The 18,781-nt window shown below is 44.6% G+C and overlaps 1 protein-coding gene across 4 annotated transcripts in view; it reads left to right on the top strand.

Moving 5' to 3' along the window:
* DCAF1 (DDB1 and CUL4 associated factor 1) overlaps window positions 1–14,558 on the top strand; it is a 50,389-nt gene extending 35,831 nt beyond the window's left edge. For 3 of the 4 annotated variants that reach the window (XM_071550604.1, XM_071550603.1, XM_071550606.1), the window contains one exon: window positions 10,484–13,576. In XM_071550604.1, coding sequence (XP_071406705.1) covers window positions 10,484–10,819 — 336 coding nt within the window. In that variant the 3' untranslated portion in view covers window positions 10,820–13,576. The other variant, XM_071550605.1, reaches the window with a different exon arrangement.
* The last annotated feature ends 4,223 nt before the right edge of the window (window positions 14,559–18,781 follow it).

The raw sequence follows: 18,781 nt of genomic DNA, 5'->3' as shown, positions 1-18,781 counted from the left end.
ATTGGTTATAACCTTTGAAACTTGTTGGGACTTGTCACAGATATTCTAAAACTGCCTTCTGATCTGGAAATGGTGTGGGGGGAAATGCATATGAATCAACATTAATCTGGTATCTTTTTGGTCAAGGTTTTTAGAGCAGATACTAATCTGGTTGATCCCTGTGTCTTCACACCTTGACTTGATGTATGTTTGTGTTTTTCTATCTGACCTGCAAAGTACACTTTTTTGCCTGTCCAGAAGGTGATGAATACTCAGATAGAAGGGGTGTCTGATGGGCAAGCCTAGCTCAGAAATCATATGGTGCAGAATAAAATTGCTTTAAAAATTCTGCAAGAGACAGGCTAAGAACTGTGGAGAAAAATATCTGTCTGGCTTTTTTTTTTTTACTTTAAATTTATTGCCTCATGATGTCAATTCTGACAAATCTCAGCTGATAGTTCTGTGACAGGCTTTTGAAAAGCAAGAGACAGAGCGTCTCTAAAATGAAGGTAGTGGGGATGTTCAGCCTATAGTTATCTTCCAGTTCCTTCTGTCCTGTATTACTCTTCCTTTCTCAATCCACATCTTGGAAGACCAACTGATCTGCTACATAATTTGCCCACAAATTAAATTATAAGGCTGACTCAGCTGGTTTGTGTGTGCTGGTGCTGCAGTAGATGCTTGAGGACAGCACCACAGTGGCTGGCTCTTCCCTGGTGTTGTGCTGCCCTTTCCTGTGGGGTCTCTGGGAAGCTGCCATTCCCCAGGGATGGCCAGGAATCCAGGGCTGTTGAAGAGGACAAATACTAAAGGTTATTGTTACTCTGTGGTCTGCATTTAATACGGGAATTGAGGGCAAGTGAAGATGTAACATGCTTAGCAAGAGTCCATTTGTGAGCTCTTTTCTTGGATTTTTTACTGCAAAAGTACTAGTCCTTCTGCCTTGAACTTTCCCGAGTTTTGTGTATTATCTCAGTGATGGGAGAGGCTGAGGGAGCTAGAGTTGTTTAGTCTGGAGAAGAGGAGGCTCAGGGTGGCCTTATCACTCTCCACAGCTGCCTGACAGGATGTTGTAGCCAGGTGGGGGTTGGTGTCTTCTCCCAGGCAACCAACAGTAGAACGAGAGGGCACAGGCTTGAGATCTGCCAGGGGAGGTTTAGGCTGGATATCAGAAAGAAAGTCTTTAAAGAGAGGGTGATCAGGCATTGTCTTTAAAGGGAGGTGGTGGATTCTCCATCCTGGAGGTTTTTAAGAAGAGAGCGGATGTGGCACTGAGTGCCATGATCTGGTAATCACAATGGTGCTGGATCAAGGGTTGGATTGATGATCTCAGAGGTCTCTTACAACCCAACTGACTCTGTGATTCTATGAGTGTCTAAATGTGTCCATCAGTCACTGACAGTCTCACTCACAAGTATTTGCAAGACTATGTTCAGTCTATGGGGACATATGTAAGAGTTTCCTATTTTTCAATCTGGCAGCAAAATCTTCTTCCTCCTGTATTTGCCACTGTTTTGATACACTCCTTTAGAGTTAGACTTAGCAAAAGTCAGATGTGTGTGAGCTACTGGTACACACCCTGGACCATCTTTTGGCCATTAGCTTCTTTTGTTCTTACTTCTCTTTCTTGACCTTTTGGTATCCCTTGTTTCACTTGGTAACCTCCTGTCTTCTGTAGTGAGGCAGCCCAGGGGTTTCAGAGGAAATGGCACATGGCAGGTGCCATGGGCTGGGAAAGGAGACCACAAATATTAAGTGGTCAGAAAAGCTAAACCCAGGGGAACTGGCTGAACACAAAGTAGACTCAAAACTGAGGTCTGGATAACGTGATCTTTGAGGGGGTTTGGGGATTTTCGGTCTCTGTTCATTTTTACTTCCCTTTGTCAGTTTCTCTTTCCATGTTAGTGGTTTGAGGCCTGCGTTTCTCTCTCTGGTACGTGTGGGTGATGTTACATCTGTGAGGCTCAAGTAGCATTCTCAGTTACTGTCGTGTTCAGGCAGATTGATGGCTGCAGCAGCAGATTGCTTCCCCTGGCTGTCCCCGTCCTATAAAGTGTGTTCTACTTTTGTCAGAACTGAAGAACTGTTAATTATCCTGCAGTGCTTCTGGGCTGTCGAAATGGTGATGGTAGGTGTGTAATTTGTCTTTTTGCATTGGTTTAGAAAATTCTGGGTGATGGGAAATGAAAGCTTTGGAGATAAGGCAATATAGACTAGAAAGACACTCACTATTCTAATATGGTTGATTCAGGATGGAGAATGTTTTCCTCAGCTTTCTGTGCGGTCTTTGAACCCAGTTTCTACTTTTATTTTAGGATTCTCCCCATATTTGCCTGCAACAGCAATTCAACTGTACTTATACTGATGCTGTTTTATATAGTTGGGTTGGGTTTTTTCATATGGATATTGATTTGCTGGAGAGAAAGACCCCACAAACCTTAATCCATATGGGCACAATTACTTAGGAACCATCAGACCATGGTGGTGCTTTGCCAGTACAACCTGACTAGACTGATGTATGTCATCAGGGGCCCTTAACTAAGGGTCCATTTCAGGAGCTGTTCCTGCAACATTTGAAGATATGGTTTCATTTGAAATCTTGCTTAAGATAAAATGGCTTATGGAATAATAGCTGGGAACAAGTATTTTCAGACAAATGCCTCAAGTGATGATAAATACGTGTTTATTGCGCACCTTCATAGGAATCTGAGCTTAGTTGCAGCTGGGGAGCCAAAGTAAAGAGTGGTTTCTATCAAAGACCTTTTCACAGAACAAATACAGCTTTTGAACAGGCATCCTCCTAAACACATCTTTAAAAGAAAAATTTTTCTCAGTACCTGGACTTCTTACCACAATTTTTAGATAATAGCAAATAGCTGTGGCTACTTCAGCCCTTTCTACTGTTTCAAAATCTATTTTCAGTAGCTATTTTCAGTGCAAAGAGAGGAAATTCTTGGAAATAGAAGTATTTGGAATTTCCAGAAGGGTAGACTTAGTATTATTGAGTAAAACAGCTTCAGCAGAGATAAAAGCATATTCTGCCTGTTCAATGACAGAAACCAAAGTGTCCTTCCTCTCACCTAGTGCACCTTTATAGAATTCCAAGAATAGTTAGGACGCAAGAAAATAAAAGCTACCTCAGCTGTGATGAGAAATACCAGTCAGAAGCTTGAGAAAATACAGGAACAAATTGTTGTCCATAAAATGAGAGTTCATATACCTTCCAAATTTTGAAATTCCTTTATGCACTTTTGTTTTTTGCCACAGAATTAAAGGAATGGGCTTATTTTTGTGAGAGAGTGTGAGAACAGTGTAGGGAAGGAAGAAAAGCTGAGAAATAGTAGTTAGCTCTGTATGCCATAAATTGTCTCTGAGCCCTCCGGCACAGAGAGTTGTCACACCAGAACACATTTATCCCAAGGGAAACAATGCCTTGCACGTGCCTCAGGGAGCTCAGTGACGGGAGCCAGGTTGATTGTCATCAGGTATGGACAGTCAGGCCACAATGGAAACATTCCATGGGCCAAACCGGAGTGTGATCCAAAGAGTCCCAGCTGAAGCTCCCAGTCCATCAGAGTCCTGTTTCCTTTAGAGCTTTTGTTTGTTTGTGTTGTGGATGCTTTTTCATTCATCACAGGTAAGTAGTCACTGTTAGACAAGCTAAACCACTTACATAGACTAAGAGATTAACTGCTTTTTATTTCTCCACTCCATGTTTTGCCTCTGTGACACACTGTGTGCTGTTTCCTGTATTAAATCTGCACATACCTACACCTGCATAGAAGCCTATGGTAAGATTCCTTGCTTGTTCCATGTAGTAACTTCTGCACATTCCCAGGCTTCTATGGTTTTAACTCTGTGATCTCATTAATGGCTGTGAAAATTAGAAATTCTAATACTGAAGTACCAAAGATGGTAAAAGCAGGTGCAGCTTTGTTGTGTGGAGCAGATGAGTTCTTAGGATGAATTTAGTGGTACGTGATAGGAAATGGGTTTGCTGGCTGAGGGAAAGGATGGACACGAGGATGTGACATTCCTTACTTGCTTGGCTAGGGAGTCTGTTGGCTGTATTTGAGCTTTTCCTACTACCCCTTGTTCAGGGATCATTAAGAAATAGTTGGAGGTGGAATTGGTAGAAACTTTTAAGTAAAAACCAGACATGGTCAGTGCTGAGAACTGCATGGCAACGGCTCAGGAAGTAGCAATGAGCCACACAGCTGCTTTGGGAGCAGAGAGAACAACCCTGAGAAGATATGACAAGGGAGAAAGATAAATTTCTAAAACAAGGAGAGACTTATTCCTCTGGAGCAAAACAATTTTCAGTGAACTTGTATTTGAATAAAGATCATATTTTTTTTAATGGAAGCAGAGCCCCTTCCCAATGTGGAAATAAGGTGTAATTAAAATAGTACTGGTAATCTGGAAGGGATCAGATTACTGAAAATAAGTTTGCTTTGCTCTAGGAGAAACTTGGGAAAGGAGGGTGAAAGAGAGGGAGAAGTAAACAAATAAATTGACCAGAATAATGAGACTATGGGAATCATGAATTTCTCTAAAAAGAAAACGAATTTAGAGAAGCAGATACTTTCCACCAGATGATTAGACTTGGCTACAAATAGCCAGAAGTGAATTAAATATGAGCTGAAACTCTTGAAATAGTGAAAAAAGCTTTCACTGCTTTAACATTGAATTAAGTGTTTTGCAGGTAGAGAAAGGGCAGCCTCGTAGAGGAAAGTAAGAATAGAGTAATGCCATATGGCAAGACTCAGACTGAGGTGCAGCAGAGACTGCTGTCAGAGGAAGGGGCTGTTGCTGGAAAGCAGCTGCAGGTGAGAGGTGTTGACTTGGAGGTGATGCTGGAGGTGAGCAGGGGACTGATGGCAGCTGAGCAGTCACAGGAAGCTGGGCAGAAAACTCTTGATGTTGCTTTGCACTGTGAGTCAGCTCCTAGCAGAGGAAGAAGTGAATGTGATGTGAGATGAAGCTTTTTGTAACAGCTGAAGCCACATCAAATCAGCAACAAGTCAGTGACCTGTAGATCTCAACACTGACTAGAAATTTCCAACATGAATGTCAGCGATCAAAAAAGACCTGTGGGAACTTCTCTTGGCAGTTCAAGGCCAGTCTAGTATAAATTTATGAGTGGAGTTTTGCAGTGGAGAAATCTCAAATTCTGTTCATGTGGTCATAAAATTTTTTTGGATTTGAGAAATGTAAAAAAACCCTACGAAAAATCTATGAAGAGTGCTTAAAAGCAGGCTGGTCTATTTTTATCTGCTGCAGCTCTGCAGTGCTGTAAGTCATCCATCCTGGAAGCACTTTGTACATACACTGATTTAGTGTTTGAATACGGTACAGAAACATGTTAAGATCAAAAAGTTCAAGTTCTGCCCAGGTAATGTGTTTTGCATCAGTTTGAATAAGTGAAATACTGGGAGTTTCCTGGGCATTTGAATGACTTTTGAGAGATAAACACCAGGGAATGTGTGAAGTATCAATAATCTGTACTACCTAAAAAGACAAATTTTGTGAATTTTGTATGTGCAAAACGATTGGGTAAAGGGCAACAGTAATAAAGTCTGTGATGATGATGAAAGCTGATGAAGGTTGTGCAAACAAGCATCAGAAAACAATATGGCAGAAAATCCATAACACTTGAACAAGTGCAAAAGGTATTTACTAAGCTCTGAAAGGGCTGTAAAAACTGGCAATATGAAGACTTATGTCAAGCATTTTTTTGTTCCAGTGCAACCACCCCAGTATATGCCATTTCTTTAGGGGATGTTGTTTAGTTTTTTCCTTTGTGCTTAAAAATGATAGATTAATTGAACCAAATCTACTTTGCTTTCTGAGTCTTCATGTAAGATTGCAAACTGGCAGTAAAGTTACCAGTCATTTGCTTTGAGATGATCCCGAGATAATCCTTTGCTATGTAAACAACTTTCCTGTAAGTTTATGGCCATCTCTGTAAATCCTTCTGTATACAGGCGTGTTAGAAAGGTGGTGGGAATCACTTTTACCCTGTTAATCATCCTCAGAGCAGTTCCAGGGTCACAGACTGTGTGTTAAAGCTGTTTATGTGTTCCTGTGTAAGTGAATTACTGAATTTGGCAGTTAGTGAGTGTTCAGAGATTTCTCTTAAGAGGCACATTTAAATTATTGTTCCATTTTGCAGTCTGATTCGAGAACTGACAGTTCCTGCATCCTTCATGCTTGTCTAAAATGTATAACCAATAACAGTACTGACTTACATTCTTTTGCATTAAACTGATAGAAACCCTTTGTATAGATGTTCTTTTTCAGCCTAAACTACTGTTTACTAGTTGAGTCTAACAATTTCTGAGTTATACTGGGGCCTGTTGCTGTGTGGACGTCCTATCCTGTGAATGGCTATTCCACACCGAAGTTGCAGCCTCCTCCTTTGCTGTCCTCTTACAGTTATAACTGGGTTTTAGTTTATTCTCTCACTCACTTTAAACTCTCGCCTTTGTTAATTTCCTTACTTTTGCAGCCTTTTTGCTTTAGCTGGGGTGAAATACTCTGTATTTATGCAGGGAGTGGGGCCAGGGGGCCATTTTGTGTATGACACAGGGTGGGTGTTTCCTGCATGAAAATTCCTTTATTATAATTGTGACACTGTGGTTTTGATGAGCAGAGAGAGTTATGTTGATAACAGTGTCACCTGCATTGGTGACATTGTGTGTGCTGGACGTGGAGAGGAGTAACACTGGTACAGAATGGGGAAGATAACTCAGAAACCCCCTGATATTCATATTAATTAATAAAATTAGTACATATCTGTCATATCTAATTACAAGTTTGAATCTCATTGGGGGTCAGTGAGTACTTGACTTAAAATTATTCTACTTTTGACATATATGAAGGTAAAACTCCTTAAATTAATCCAAAGTTTAAGTATCTACAGCTAATTGATATACCTGAGTCACAGTGTAACTAAGATGGGCAGCAATGTGACACCCTGATTTGCAGAGCTCGACTCCATCACGTCCCTTTCAGTGGTGCCTGCTCTATTTAAAAGGGAGCATCAGGTTTTTTCCTTTTTTTTTCCTGCATCATAACCTCAGGTTGAGATGTTTTTTTTGTAATCTTCCATGAATTCCATGGGAGGACAGGGGTTTGGTCTGGCTGGAGCACAGGGATACCATGCTGGGAGTCAGAGTGCTGACAGAGAGGTAGAATGTTTTAGAGGGAACATTCTGAGATGGTCTGATGGGGATTCTCTCGTACTGCCCTTGTGCTTTCTGCAAAGGGAAGCAGCTGTGGAGTGGCTTCTATTGGAGAGGGAGAAGAATATTCTCTAAGAAAGCAGAGGAGGAATGTAAATACTTTGTGAACAGTCCACATTCTGGTCCAAGCAGATTTTCAACTCAAAGAATATCTTCAGGCAACTTAAGGAGTTTGTGATGGCTGAAACCATTCCTTGGTATTGTTTAAGTTCTCTGGAGTGTGTTGGTCTGTGGCTTCTGTGGATCAGTTTACTCTAATGAGGAAGATGAGCACAAATGCCTGGATGTTCTGCATTGATGTGAGTGCTGGTTCTTTTTCCAGCAGCACCTGTCATGGCCCAGAGCTCCTGGGAGTGACCTGTGTCATGGCCCAGAGCTCCTGGGAAGCTCCTGGTGAGCAGGCAGGTGCTTGCTTTTGCAGGTTTTTCCTACAGAAACCCAGATGTGATTTGGAATAACTGTTCTGTCTGTTCTCCTTGTGACATGGCACAAGGACTTATTTCCCTGCTCTTGCTCTGTGTTTGTGTGAGCCATTGTGGAAGGTGTGGCATTTTCTGTCCATGTGTGGATCCCTCACAGGAGACAGTTGTAGTGTCTGATGAGGATTCATCCTGGATCCCCATTAACAGACCAGATATCACTTACAGTGATGGTGTCAGACTCCCTCACACCTTTCTCAGCTGTATATCCCAAGGATGGGGTTTGGGTACAGAAATTCTGGGGCTTTCCTGGGAGAGCTCTCCCCACGTGTGTGCCAGCCCTGTGTTCCCACTGGGAGTGCTGCACCTGAGGCACAATTTATTTGCCTGTTACTTGGCAGAAGCATCACAGTGTCCAAGTTGCTGTCTGGGTTCTTTAAAACATGACAAGGTGCAGGTGATGAAGATGCTCCTCTTGGACCCTGTTGTGTGTCACTCCTCCAGCTCCATGAGGACAACACAGTGTCACAGGCATGTTGAGTTCCTGTACTGTGGTTGGTTTACCAAGGCTAGGTATCACTTTGATCTTGTCTTACTGTTCTTAGGTGGTTTTTAAATGAGTGGGGCCTGGTTCTAATCATCTATGTCAGGTTAAGGAATTTAATCTGTGAAAGTGGAAACATCTCAGTTCTTCTGGTGCTATTCGTATTTTCACAAAGTATTTTTTTCCTCACTGGTTGATATAATCCTTCAAAGTTAAATTGCAGCTAAATATACAGCCTTTCTTTGTAATTTGGCTCTTACCCTTGTCAGCCAGAAGGATTTTTTACCTCAATACAATTATATTTCATTTCATCCTGTATTTGAAGAATAATATTGCTATATATGCCTTGCCTTAAGCTTGAATGAAAATGTTGAATAAACAGTATTTCAGTTTCCAGTAATATGTAAAACATAATCAAATTGAGTAGTTTTGATGGTTTAAGTCCTTGTGGGCTAGATATTTAGGAAAAAGATGCTTACAGAAATGGCACAGATGTGGAAACAAAGAGGAGGCCAAACTAATTTCAGAATCCTTAAGGTTTTAGCTACATGAACTCTAAATGAATCTGTTAGACAACACACTTTTTCCTAAAGTCTACAGATGTGTCTCTGTCTCCAGATACTGAGAAATTTGGCTTAATTTTTCCAAGCTTTTTGAGTAAATTGATATCTCTTTTCTGCTTCAAAGTTGTTTAGAGACTGAAAAAGGAAAATAAACTCTTCAGCCTTTTTCAGTTTTTAATCAGTGTTTCAATTTTGAATAGAATGATAAGCTTAAGGACATTTCTGCAGATACTGCATAGAACAAAAATAAATATAAATTATTTATACTCAATTCAGTATATTCTATGGAAAGTTGTACCCAGTATGACACTGCAGTTTAAAACTGTGAATTGCAAGTAAGATATTTCCTCTCCCAGTGTATATACAATTCATTAAGCAGTGTCTGTTTATTTGAAGACCCCTTGACTCAAAGTAAAGTTTATAATTGCCTAAAATAACCACAGGATTTTATACTTAATATAAGCTCTTTCATAAAGAAAACTGTAGGTAGCAAACCAATGCTTTTATACTGTAATCTGTATTTTGTAACACAGCCCTTCTGGTCAGCAGAGATACTTGACTGCCTTTTGCTAGGGAAGAAACAATACAATTTGGTCAGGCTTCTTGGCATTCCTTGTTTCCCTTGCCTGTGACAGATGTTGGATTTGTGTGGGTGTGGTGGGCTTTTTATAGCACTGACTGAAGGAAAAGTAGGTTGGGGAGATGACAGTAAAGGACTTTCCTCTGTCCTTTTAGATCTGAAAATGCAGTAGTCTAAATAGCACAGTGGGAGCGTGGTGAGCTTGAGGACCAAACAAACCCTTGAAGTGGGTTGTTAGATGTCTGTCTTAATTGCTTCTTAATTTTGCAAAATGTGCTCCCTCCTGAAGCAAAGGGGCAATTAAGACTGAATGAGTTGAGAGCTGCCTCCCTGCCACAGGAGAGCATTCTGTTAGAGAAACGGGCTGTGGCTCTGAGATGAACAGGTGCATTGAACCCTGTCAGTCAGTCCTGGAGCTCCCCTGGATCTTGGCTTGGGATGGCAGCTTGTCTGGAAGAAGGACAGGACTGTAACAGCTCCTTCCCACTCAGTCTTACCCACTGCTCACAGACTTCTGGGTTTCATCTGTGCAGTGAGGGGCTCAGTTGCTTTACTGGATGCAAATTCCTGTGGTTTGATAGAGAAAGATCTTGATCCACAGGTAAATACCAAAGATGAGACCTCTGAGTTGCTTTCAGCAGTTCTGTCATCTGAAGCTGAGTGGTGCAGGGGTTGGTTTAGGCCAACAGTATCCCTCCCCACATTTTACATCACATCTGGGTGGGAATGACGGGGGCTGAACGTGCATGCTGTTTGATGCCAAGTGGAGGGTTTGGTCCAGCTGAAACTAAAGCAGTTTGCACAAGGCTAGCACCAAAGCCATGGATTAACAGGTCTCACTGCATGTCCTTCTCAAGAGTGTGTTGTGATGACATGTGTTTGTGGCCAGTACTGGAGAGGAGCTTGAACCAAGGGTACCTGTATTGCACCAGCATTTTGCAGATAAGAGTTCACAGGCTTGCAAGTGATCTGGCAAGTGATGTTCTGTAGCTGTGGAGAGAAAGAGTGCTTAGGTGGGTGATAGAAGAATGTTCATAATTTGTGATGTCTGGATATGGGGAGAAATGAAAACCATGTTTTCCTCAATTATTCTTACTCCATTTTACGTTTGTCCTAATGTCTGCAATGGACTATGTTTGCTGTCTTTATAGGAGGAAGAGGAGCAGGAGGAAGAAGATGATGAAGATGATGACGACACAGATGACCTTGATGAACTAGATACAGACCAGCTGCTGGAGGCTGAGCTGGAGGAGGATGAAAACAATGAGAATGCTGGTGAGGATGGAGAAAATGACTTTTCTCCCTCTGATGATGAAGAGATTGCCAACCTCCTGGAAGAGGGAGATGAGGGTGAAGATGAAGATTCTGATGCTGATGAGGAAGTCGAGCTGATTCTTGGAGATAGTAAGTATGTTCCCAGCTTGGTGAGCTTGTGCCCTGCCCAAGGTCCTGACAAATATGCAACATCTAAATCTCCCCTGAAATGACTTAGCTGACTTGCCCCTCGCTGGATGAGGCACAGATCATTGTCCTTGTTGACCTGTGGCCTCTCTAGGTAATCTATTGGTAAAAACAGCTCTTACATGAGAGAACAACTGTGCATTCTGGGAAAAGGAGGTATCTCCTTTCTTCCGGTGCTCCCAGGTGTGTGTGTGTGAGAACTTGGCAGGCCAAGAAACTCCATGTGAAGAAGGCTTGTCTGGTTGCCTGTCCTGTCCTTCAAGGGGACACAGTTTTAATTGTTACCTCACCTGTCCTCCTGCCTCCTTTCTGCCTGTAAGGACAAGAAACATTTTTGGTCCTTGGTGCTGTTCTTTCTCTTTTGTAATTGTTTAAAGTGCAAAGCCAACATGGCATTTCTGGCTTCACTTCCTTTATCAGACTGTTCTGAAGCTAGCATAACTCTTGGGGTAACATTTAAATTGTTCTCTTTTTCTGGCATTGCACAAAGGCAGTGGTTTAAGATGTTAAAGTGTCTGTGTGTCTGTGTGTGCCTGGGGCCCTTGGCAGCCAACCAGGTGAGTGTGCTGCCCATCCAGGAGCAGCCAACAGAGGCAGCAGCTGGTAAGAAACAGCAGAAATCCTTTCAGCCCCAGTCTTACCAGCATATTAGTTGAAGCTTCCTCAGTTACGCTGTTGACACTCTGTACAGCTGTCCCTGAGCTGAGGGGGGCTCTGTACCAGCCGTGCCTCCAGGCAGACCTGCTGATGGCAGACACAGCTCTGCAGGTCACAGGTTGCCAGGAGTGCCTGATGCCCCTTCCTGAGGCTGGAAGCAAGGTCGGGTGACATGGGAAGAATACATAGATGTAGGGAGAAAAATTGTGCAGTCAAAGCTCAGCTGGAGTTGAAGCTGCCAGAAATGGGTGGGGCAATAAAGAAGTTCTTTAAATACAATAATGGCAGTAGGCAGTATAAAAATATCATTGGCCCATTCCAGGCTGAGGATGGTCCCCTCACAAACAGCGACATGGACAAGGCAGAGCTGTTTAACACATTCTTTGCCTCTGTCTTCAACATGGATGACGGATCAAGGGGGTCTCAGTGCCCTGAGCTGCAGGATTGTGACTGCAAGAATGATCAGCTCCCAATCTGGATTTGTGCAGGATCCAGCTGGATCCCTGCAAATCTGTGGGCCCTGATGGAGGATTCAGATTCATCCCAGAATCCTCAAAACCACCTCATCTTCCTCTTTTGTCACCACCTTGGGGTCATTAGCTCTGTATGTCAGAGCAGTTTGTTTATTGTGCACATCTTTCCAGAGTGTGTTCCTGGGCCAGCTGGGTGTAATTTTTTGGAAATGCACATGCAACACAGAGGTATATGGAATTCTCACCAGCAGTATGGCTGACTCTTGAATCTGATCCCTATTCTCCTGCAATCCAAAATGGCAACTCCCAGGCAGGTCTATGCAAACTAACTATGCTAAGCTATTAACTGCAGTCAGATTTACTTACAGACAGAGCTCAAATGGGAAGGTTGTGTGGGAATAGTGAGGAGATCCCTTTTCAAGGCTTTCCTCTGGGATTAAAAAAAACCAAACAAACAACAAAACCCACCCCAAAACTCCAAGTTTTCCAGCTTCTCTTCCTCACAGTTTCTGGATCATTATCTTGCTTGTGCTTCTTTCCCTCTTACTGTGTAAGTGTAGCTGCTGCAGCACTGGTTGGTGTTTTCCAACTACCCTTAGGAGGCTGTGGCTGTTCTGGGAGCACTGATGACCCCTCAGCTTAGGCTCAGTCCAAGGGATGCTGAGATGCTGATCACAGTGGAAGGGCAGCTGGCTGATCCTCAGGGAGGGGCTTGGGGGGAAGGTTTCGGGCCCTCTCTGCTTGCCTGGGATTTTTTTTTTCCCCTAAGGAAAGGGTCAACCTTCCAGAGAGCCTTGCTTACCTTGACAGGCATTTTACAGATCCACTATCACTGAGATGGCTAAGAGAAATCTTGGTGTCTTCTTCTTTCCTTTTTAACTATTTTAATACCTAGTTTACTGCTGCATCCAATGAACTCACATAAGAAAAAGAGCCAACATCACCTCTAAGGTAAGGCAGGAGCCCTCTTGCTGCCAGAGCTGCTACCACTCCCCTCTTGCACAACTGAGGGAGCAGAGAACTTATGTTTAAGATAAAAAGCAAGTGTGTGTGTGTGAATGCTTCTGGCAAATCCTTTCATGTCTTTCTTCTGTACCACAATGAAGAAAACCAGGAAAAGCACAATTTTCAAGTTGCCTTTAATGAGTGCCATGTAATTAAATTCATTACAGAAACCTTTGGGCTGCTAGAGGAAGGTTGTAGTTGTGAGTATATGGGTTGATTCTCACTCAGAGAAGTCCAACTCACTGCATAGTGAATTACCCCATGCACATTATACAGCAGCCTCTTTCACCACATCAGGCTGGTGGAACTGCCCAGCTGTGAGGAACGACTGCCACATCTGTCCAGCCCCAGCGTGGAGACCTCTTCCCTTGGATGTGCACAGGGAGCTGTGCAGGCAGCCCACTGCTGGTGTCCTCCCCACCCTGGGGGAAAAGCTCATAGAAACTTCACTGCTGAAGCTGTTCTCCTTCAGTCTCTCTTTAAGCAGGGAAGGAAAGCTGTGGTGCAGGTTTCCTGGCTGCTGCTGAGTGGTTTGGAGCACTGATGGTTCTGGCTGCCTCTGTCAGTGCTGAGGAGCTGTGGCCTCCAGCAGGGGGTGGCCCAACAGCTGCACTCTGCCATAACCCAAGCATAACCCATGTGTCTCCCTTCCAGCCGACAGCTCGGATAACTCTGACTTGGAGGACGACATAATCCTGTCTCTCAATGAGTGAGGAGTGGCTGCTGGGCGGGGTGTTGGCAGGAGGAGATGCTCCCTTTCCAACAGGAGACCAGAGACCAAATTGGAAACCAGTTCTGAGCACCCCAGCCCTACTTCTGCTGGGAAAACCTGAGGAACTCCTGCCGGTCCGCTGTGTTGGTTTGAGTCAGTTTGAGACTTGGAGCTGTCTCAATAAAGAGACCTGGGGTTAGGCCTCATTTCTCTCTGCCTCTTTTTTTTTTATTTTTTATTTTAGGCTGAGATGACTCTTCTCTTCAAGGAAACTTCTGAAGATATTTCACAATATATTTTCTTTGTATAAAGTTCTTTCCTAAAGAACAGAAATAGTTTTATAAAAAAAAAGAAAAAAGAAAAAAAAGGCAAGTGTTCTAGTAAAGAGGGGATGACCTTTGTATTCCTGTAGTACCTTGTTACCATGGGGTAGGTTCAGGGGAGAAAAATTGTTTAAAATACAGGAAATTAAAATTTATGCAGCTACTAAGGGAAATAAGAGGATCAAGGTTTCTAATATTGTTGAGGAGTGAGAATATTTTTTATTTGGAATGTGATTTTATTTTTAAAAACAAAAGAACTACAGGTGTTATACCTGCTAATGCACCAGTGTGTTCCAGATGCTTTTGTCCTCCAGGGAAGAGCCCCTGGGGTGTTTGCTGAAGGAGACAGTGATACCATCTGTAGTGGGTGGCTGAAATCCTGGTGGACCCAGTCAGAGCCTGGTATTCCTGAAGACATGGGAATCTGGGATTGAAGTTTGAGCCCTTTTTCTCCCCTCTGCCCTTTGTGGTTCAAGTTTTTTAATCTTTTTTTTTCTTTTTTCTTTTTCCCCCCTCTTGCCCTCTGTGTGGAAACTGCAAATTGAAGGCCTTTTTTCTTTAATGTAAAGTGTATTTATTAAAAAATTAAATCCAAGTGCTGTGTGTGTTTGTGGCTGTGAATTGTAGCTGCATTGGCCTGCCAGCCAAGCGCAGTGGGTGCTCCTTGAGGCTGCTGAGCTTGGCTGGAGAGCAGCTGGGCCTGGCTGCAAAGGGGAAGGAAGGAAGGAAGGGCAGAGTAAACACGCGGTGAGATTTGGGAGCGCAGGCTCCACTGGGATGGACAGTGCACAGCACCTGTGGGTTCCAGTCTGATCACTTGGGTTGCCTGAAGCCTGAAATTCATTCTCAGTGTGGGCATCCCCACTGTGCCCAGCTGGGAGGTGCCAGCGGTGCCAGGTTGTGCTGGGGTGTGAGGGTACACGGGAGTGTCTGCTCTATGGCTCAGCCAGGGAATTCCTAGGAATTCACCCCCTCCCTGGTGTGTGTCAGGAGCTGGGAGCAGCACCAGCCCTCCTCCTGTGGTTTGGCATTGCCTGGCTGCCCTGTGGCTGTCCGGGCAGGATGCAAATCCCGTTGGTGCCTGGGCAGGGGCGCTGCCCTCAGCAGTGCCAGTGGGGTGTTGGATTTCCTGGTAGTGCCCCTGTGGGTCAGAGCTGGCAGGTGAGTGCTCACTGCCAGCCTGGACAAGGCCACTACAAGTGCTGTTTGTTCACAGGTGTAAAGATAACATCCACTCACTTTTTAAGCCTTTCTCTGTTTTGGCCACTTTCAGAATAAGGAATTGAAGGCTTTTTGACACTACGGCAGTGTTCCACCAAGAACTGATTTCAACTAAGGCTCAAGGTCCTGCTTGAAGAGGAAGGATTTCCTTTTTAATCAAGAGAAGGAATAATTTTTCTTCCCTCCAGCATTGCATCTACTTAATGCACTTACCCAGGGCTGCTTGTTAATAATTAAAAGGAAAGGTTCTGCTGCAACTCATAATGGATAATTGTACCCTACAGAGTCGATAAAGACGAAAGAGTTGCAATTACTACAGCATTTAAGGCCAGCACTTGGAGCAGCATTCTGATTAAATGAGGGGATTGAAAACAGGATATGCCAACCAACAGCTGTGGAAGCAGCCTCTGCCTTATCAGAAACCATCTTACCCAACTTCACCACAGAAAATGTTCTGCTCAGGAGGAAAAAAAAGTAAAGCATATACTCAGCTACTACTACCAGGGAGCTGCTGTGCCAGATGCCTTGTCTCATTCTGGCATCATAGCCCAGCTGTAATGGGCTGCATCTGCTGCTGGTTTGGGCCTGGAAAGCTCGAAGGAATTTCCCAGCTAGTTCTGTGAGACAGAACCAGAACTCATAGGATGAAGCTCCTGTATGTACATTTAACTTGAACCTGGAGTGCTGTAAGTGTATGTGCCACCTCTCCCCTCCCACACCTGTCCCAGCTTCCCTGGACAAAGGGACTGTTTGGGCCTTACCCTGTAGTGAAGGAGGCAGAGCCTGCAGGCTGCCCCCCCCAAAGCTGCCGAAGCAGCCCCTGCTGCCTGTCCTGGGCAGACCCAGCCTTGAGTTAAATTCCCAGCTGGGGGAGGCTGCCTGAACCCTGTGCTACTGCCTTTGTTTTGGGAGTGTCACTGAAGAGTGCTGGGGAACCGGAGACTGTAACAGCCTGGGTGCAAATCAGGACTCAGACTTGGGGACCAGCAAGCATTTGTTTGTTGTTGTACAGCTGTAATTCTGCAGCTACTTGCAATGGGGGGAAAAATCTCAGCGTTTGGAAAATCACCTCTTCCCTTGACATCATGATTTAATCTATTTAAAAGCATAGTGCTTGGAAAAAGTCCTATAATCTTCTGGAATACACACAGCACGTGGCTGACATGATGCCATACAGTATGGATTCTCTGCAGCTGTTACAGGCCCTGGCTTAGGGGGTGGAAGGAGATTTAAATGTCCTGCCAGCTGGCTGAGACACCCACCTACCTCTCTGTGCCAGAGAGGAGCCCCCGCAGGAAGGGTGCTGTGTTTCCTCCCACGCTGTGAGCAGAGATGAGCCCAGCACAGCCTGTGCCCTCCTGTCAGGGTGGTGCACAACACCCTTCTGTGGAGCACAGTCTGTGGAATGCCCGTGCCAGCACCCTGGGGGGGAGCAGCACATCCCTGGGAGAGGAGTACAAACCCCAGGGCTGGGCAGTAGCTTAACCTGTGTGTTAGCAAAGGGTCATCACTGAGGTGTGATGGGCTTACCAGCACTGGCTGTAGCATGCCCTCATCCCTCTTCTTGTAGTAAAGACAGCCAGCAACTGATGCTAAAGACCAAAAGTTTGCTGAATGCATGTTTAAAATAAAAACTGGAGTAGCTCAGTGTAATCACCAGTTCTCTGAGACCACCCAATCCACCATCTCACACCCTGGCCCCACTTCAGTTTCAGGTCACCCTCAAAGAGCTGTGATCCCCTCACTGCCCCTGCTGTACCAGGCTGAAAGGCACAGCCCCTCCCAAACGCCCTCCCAGCACTGTTACACCAGACATCTTCCTACGTCACTGAGTGTTCTCAGGCCTCCCACCCCTCTATTGTGGATTTTCTCCCTGAACTCCAGCCCATCCCACTTTAAGGGACAAGTGTTTGATGCTGTAAGATGCCAATGTAGTGTTATTTTGCTGTAATTCTCAAGCCCTTTCCAGGCCTGTTTCTCTTGGACCAGCCTGGATACAACTGTGAAGGGATGGGGTGGAGGACACAACTCCAGGATGGGGCCTTTGGCCTTGGCACAATCTGTTCAACCAACGCTATGACTCCCTTGCATGCTGGGGAGCAGGGAAGGCTCTGGTCATCCCCTCAGAGGGATGATGCTTATCTCCCAGGTGTTTTTTCCATAGCTCCCTGATTTCTCCTTTCACACCTGTAATTTGTTGGTAGGAGGGAAATTTGTTGGCCCATGCACACATGCTTACAACCATCAGCCACCTCTCTGGGAAGAGAAATCCCATCATTTAAAATCTTACCCATCCCAAAGCACAGGGACCTTTGTCTTCCAAATAACCCTATATTACTATTTACTGATTTCACAAGGGAAGTTGGAGATGGGGGATTTCAGGCTGCTCCCTGGCTTTGCCAGCAAGTGGTTGCAGCTTTTTTTTTTTTGTGTCCTTTCAATTCCCACACCATAACACACGTCCAGACACACCCAAGGCCATGCCACAGCAGCAGGAGCTGCAGCTCCCTGGCACCACAAAGCCAGGCAGGTGCTGCTGTGGCCCCACCACATGCTCTGCCTTGGCCTGCAGGACTCTTCCAGCACGCAGGGACTCCCACAAAAGGCTCTAATCACTCTGGGACTGGGCCATGAGGGGTATTTAATAGCACTTGGTTTCAGATAACACTTAATAACGGTTACAATTGTTGACATTTGGCACTGTCTACGATACAATAGCATCGGGGACTCGGGCGCGAGGTTAAAGTCGGTGTCCCTGTAACCGTGTAAAGCTGGGGCAGTCCAGCCCTGCTGCACCACCCAGTGCCACCAGTGCAGCCAGCCTGGAGGCACGGCCTGGCTGCTGGGAGCACTGGAGTTGCTCCTGTGCCCCCACAGCTTTCCCAGATCCCCGCTGCTCCCAGCAGAGCAGCCAGCTCACCTCTCACTGACCTGTGCCTGCACCCCATGGACAACACCCTCCGTGGCCTCCGAGCTGCACTTGGGCCCCTGGAGACTGAATTAACATTTTCTGGGGTACAGAAAATGGATCAAGTGAAATGCAAACCCCCTCCTGATCACACTAACTCATTAGATTTACTGTTAATATAATCACAGTATTGAATGTTGAAAAAAAAACCAAACCAAAACCTGACAAACCAACCCACACATTATTGAATTAAGCGACTGCTCACACATCAACTGGTGATGTCCCTTCTGTGACACTGCAGGGTTAAAATGAAAAAATAAAAGCATCATTAGAGTGAGTTATGCTCCCTGCTAAGTAGGTTTTGACACCAATCATACCTGAGAGCACAGTTTTAGAGAGATCTTTGGCAGCCATCAGCCAGCCAGCTGTTGGGTCACAGAGACTGGTGCGAGATAGACTCTGGTTCTCCCAGGATTTTGTTCACTTGCTTACCACCAAAACAAAAACAGCTGCAAATTTAAAAGAACTTAGTGTTTTTAATCTCACACAGTTTTCTGCAAGCCTCCTAAAATCTACAGGCATCATTTTAAAAACTAAAAATATCCCCAGATAGTGTGGATTTTAACTCCAATTTGGACTCGTTACCACATCCTTGCACTGCTGAGCACTCAGAGCTGCAGAGGTCCTGG

The sequence above is a fragment of the Pithys albifrons genome, chromosome 3 (assembly GCF_047495875.1).
Source record: "Pithys albifrons albifrons isolate INPA30051 chromosome 3, PitAlb_v1, whole genome shotgun sequence".
Lineage (NCBI taxonomy): Eukaryota > Metazoa > Chordata > Aves > Passeriformes > Thamnophilidae > Pithys > Pithys albifrons.
Note: the sequence above shows the minus strand (reverse complement) of the source record. Positions and strands in the feature narration are given on the sequence as shown.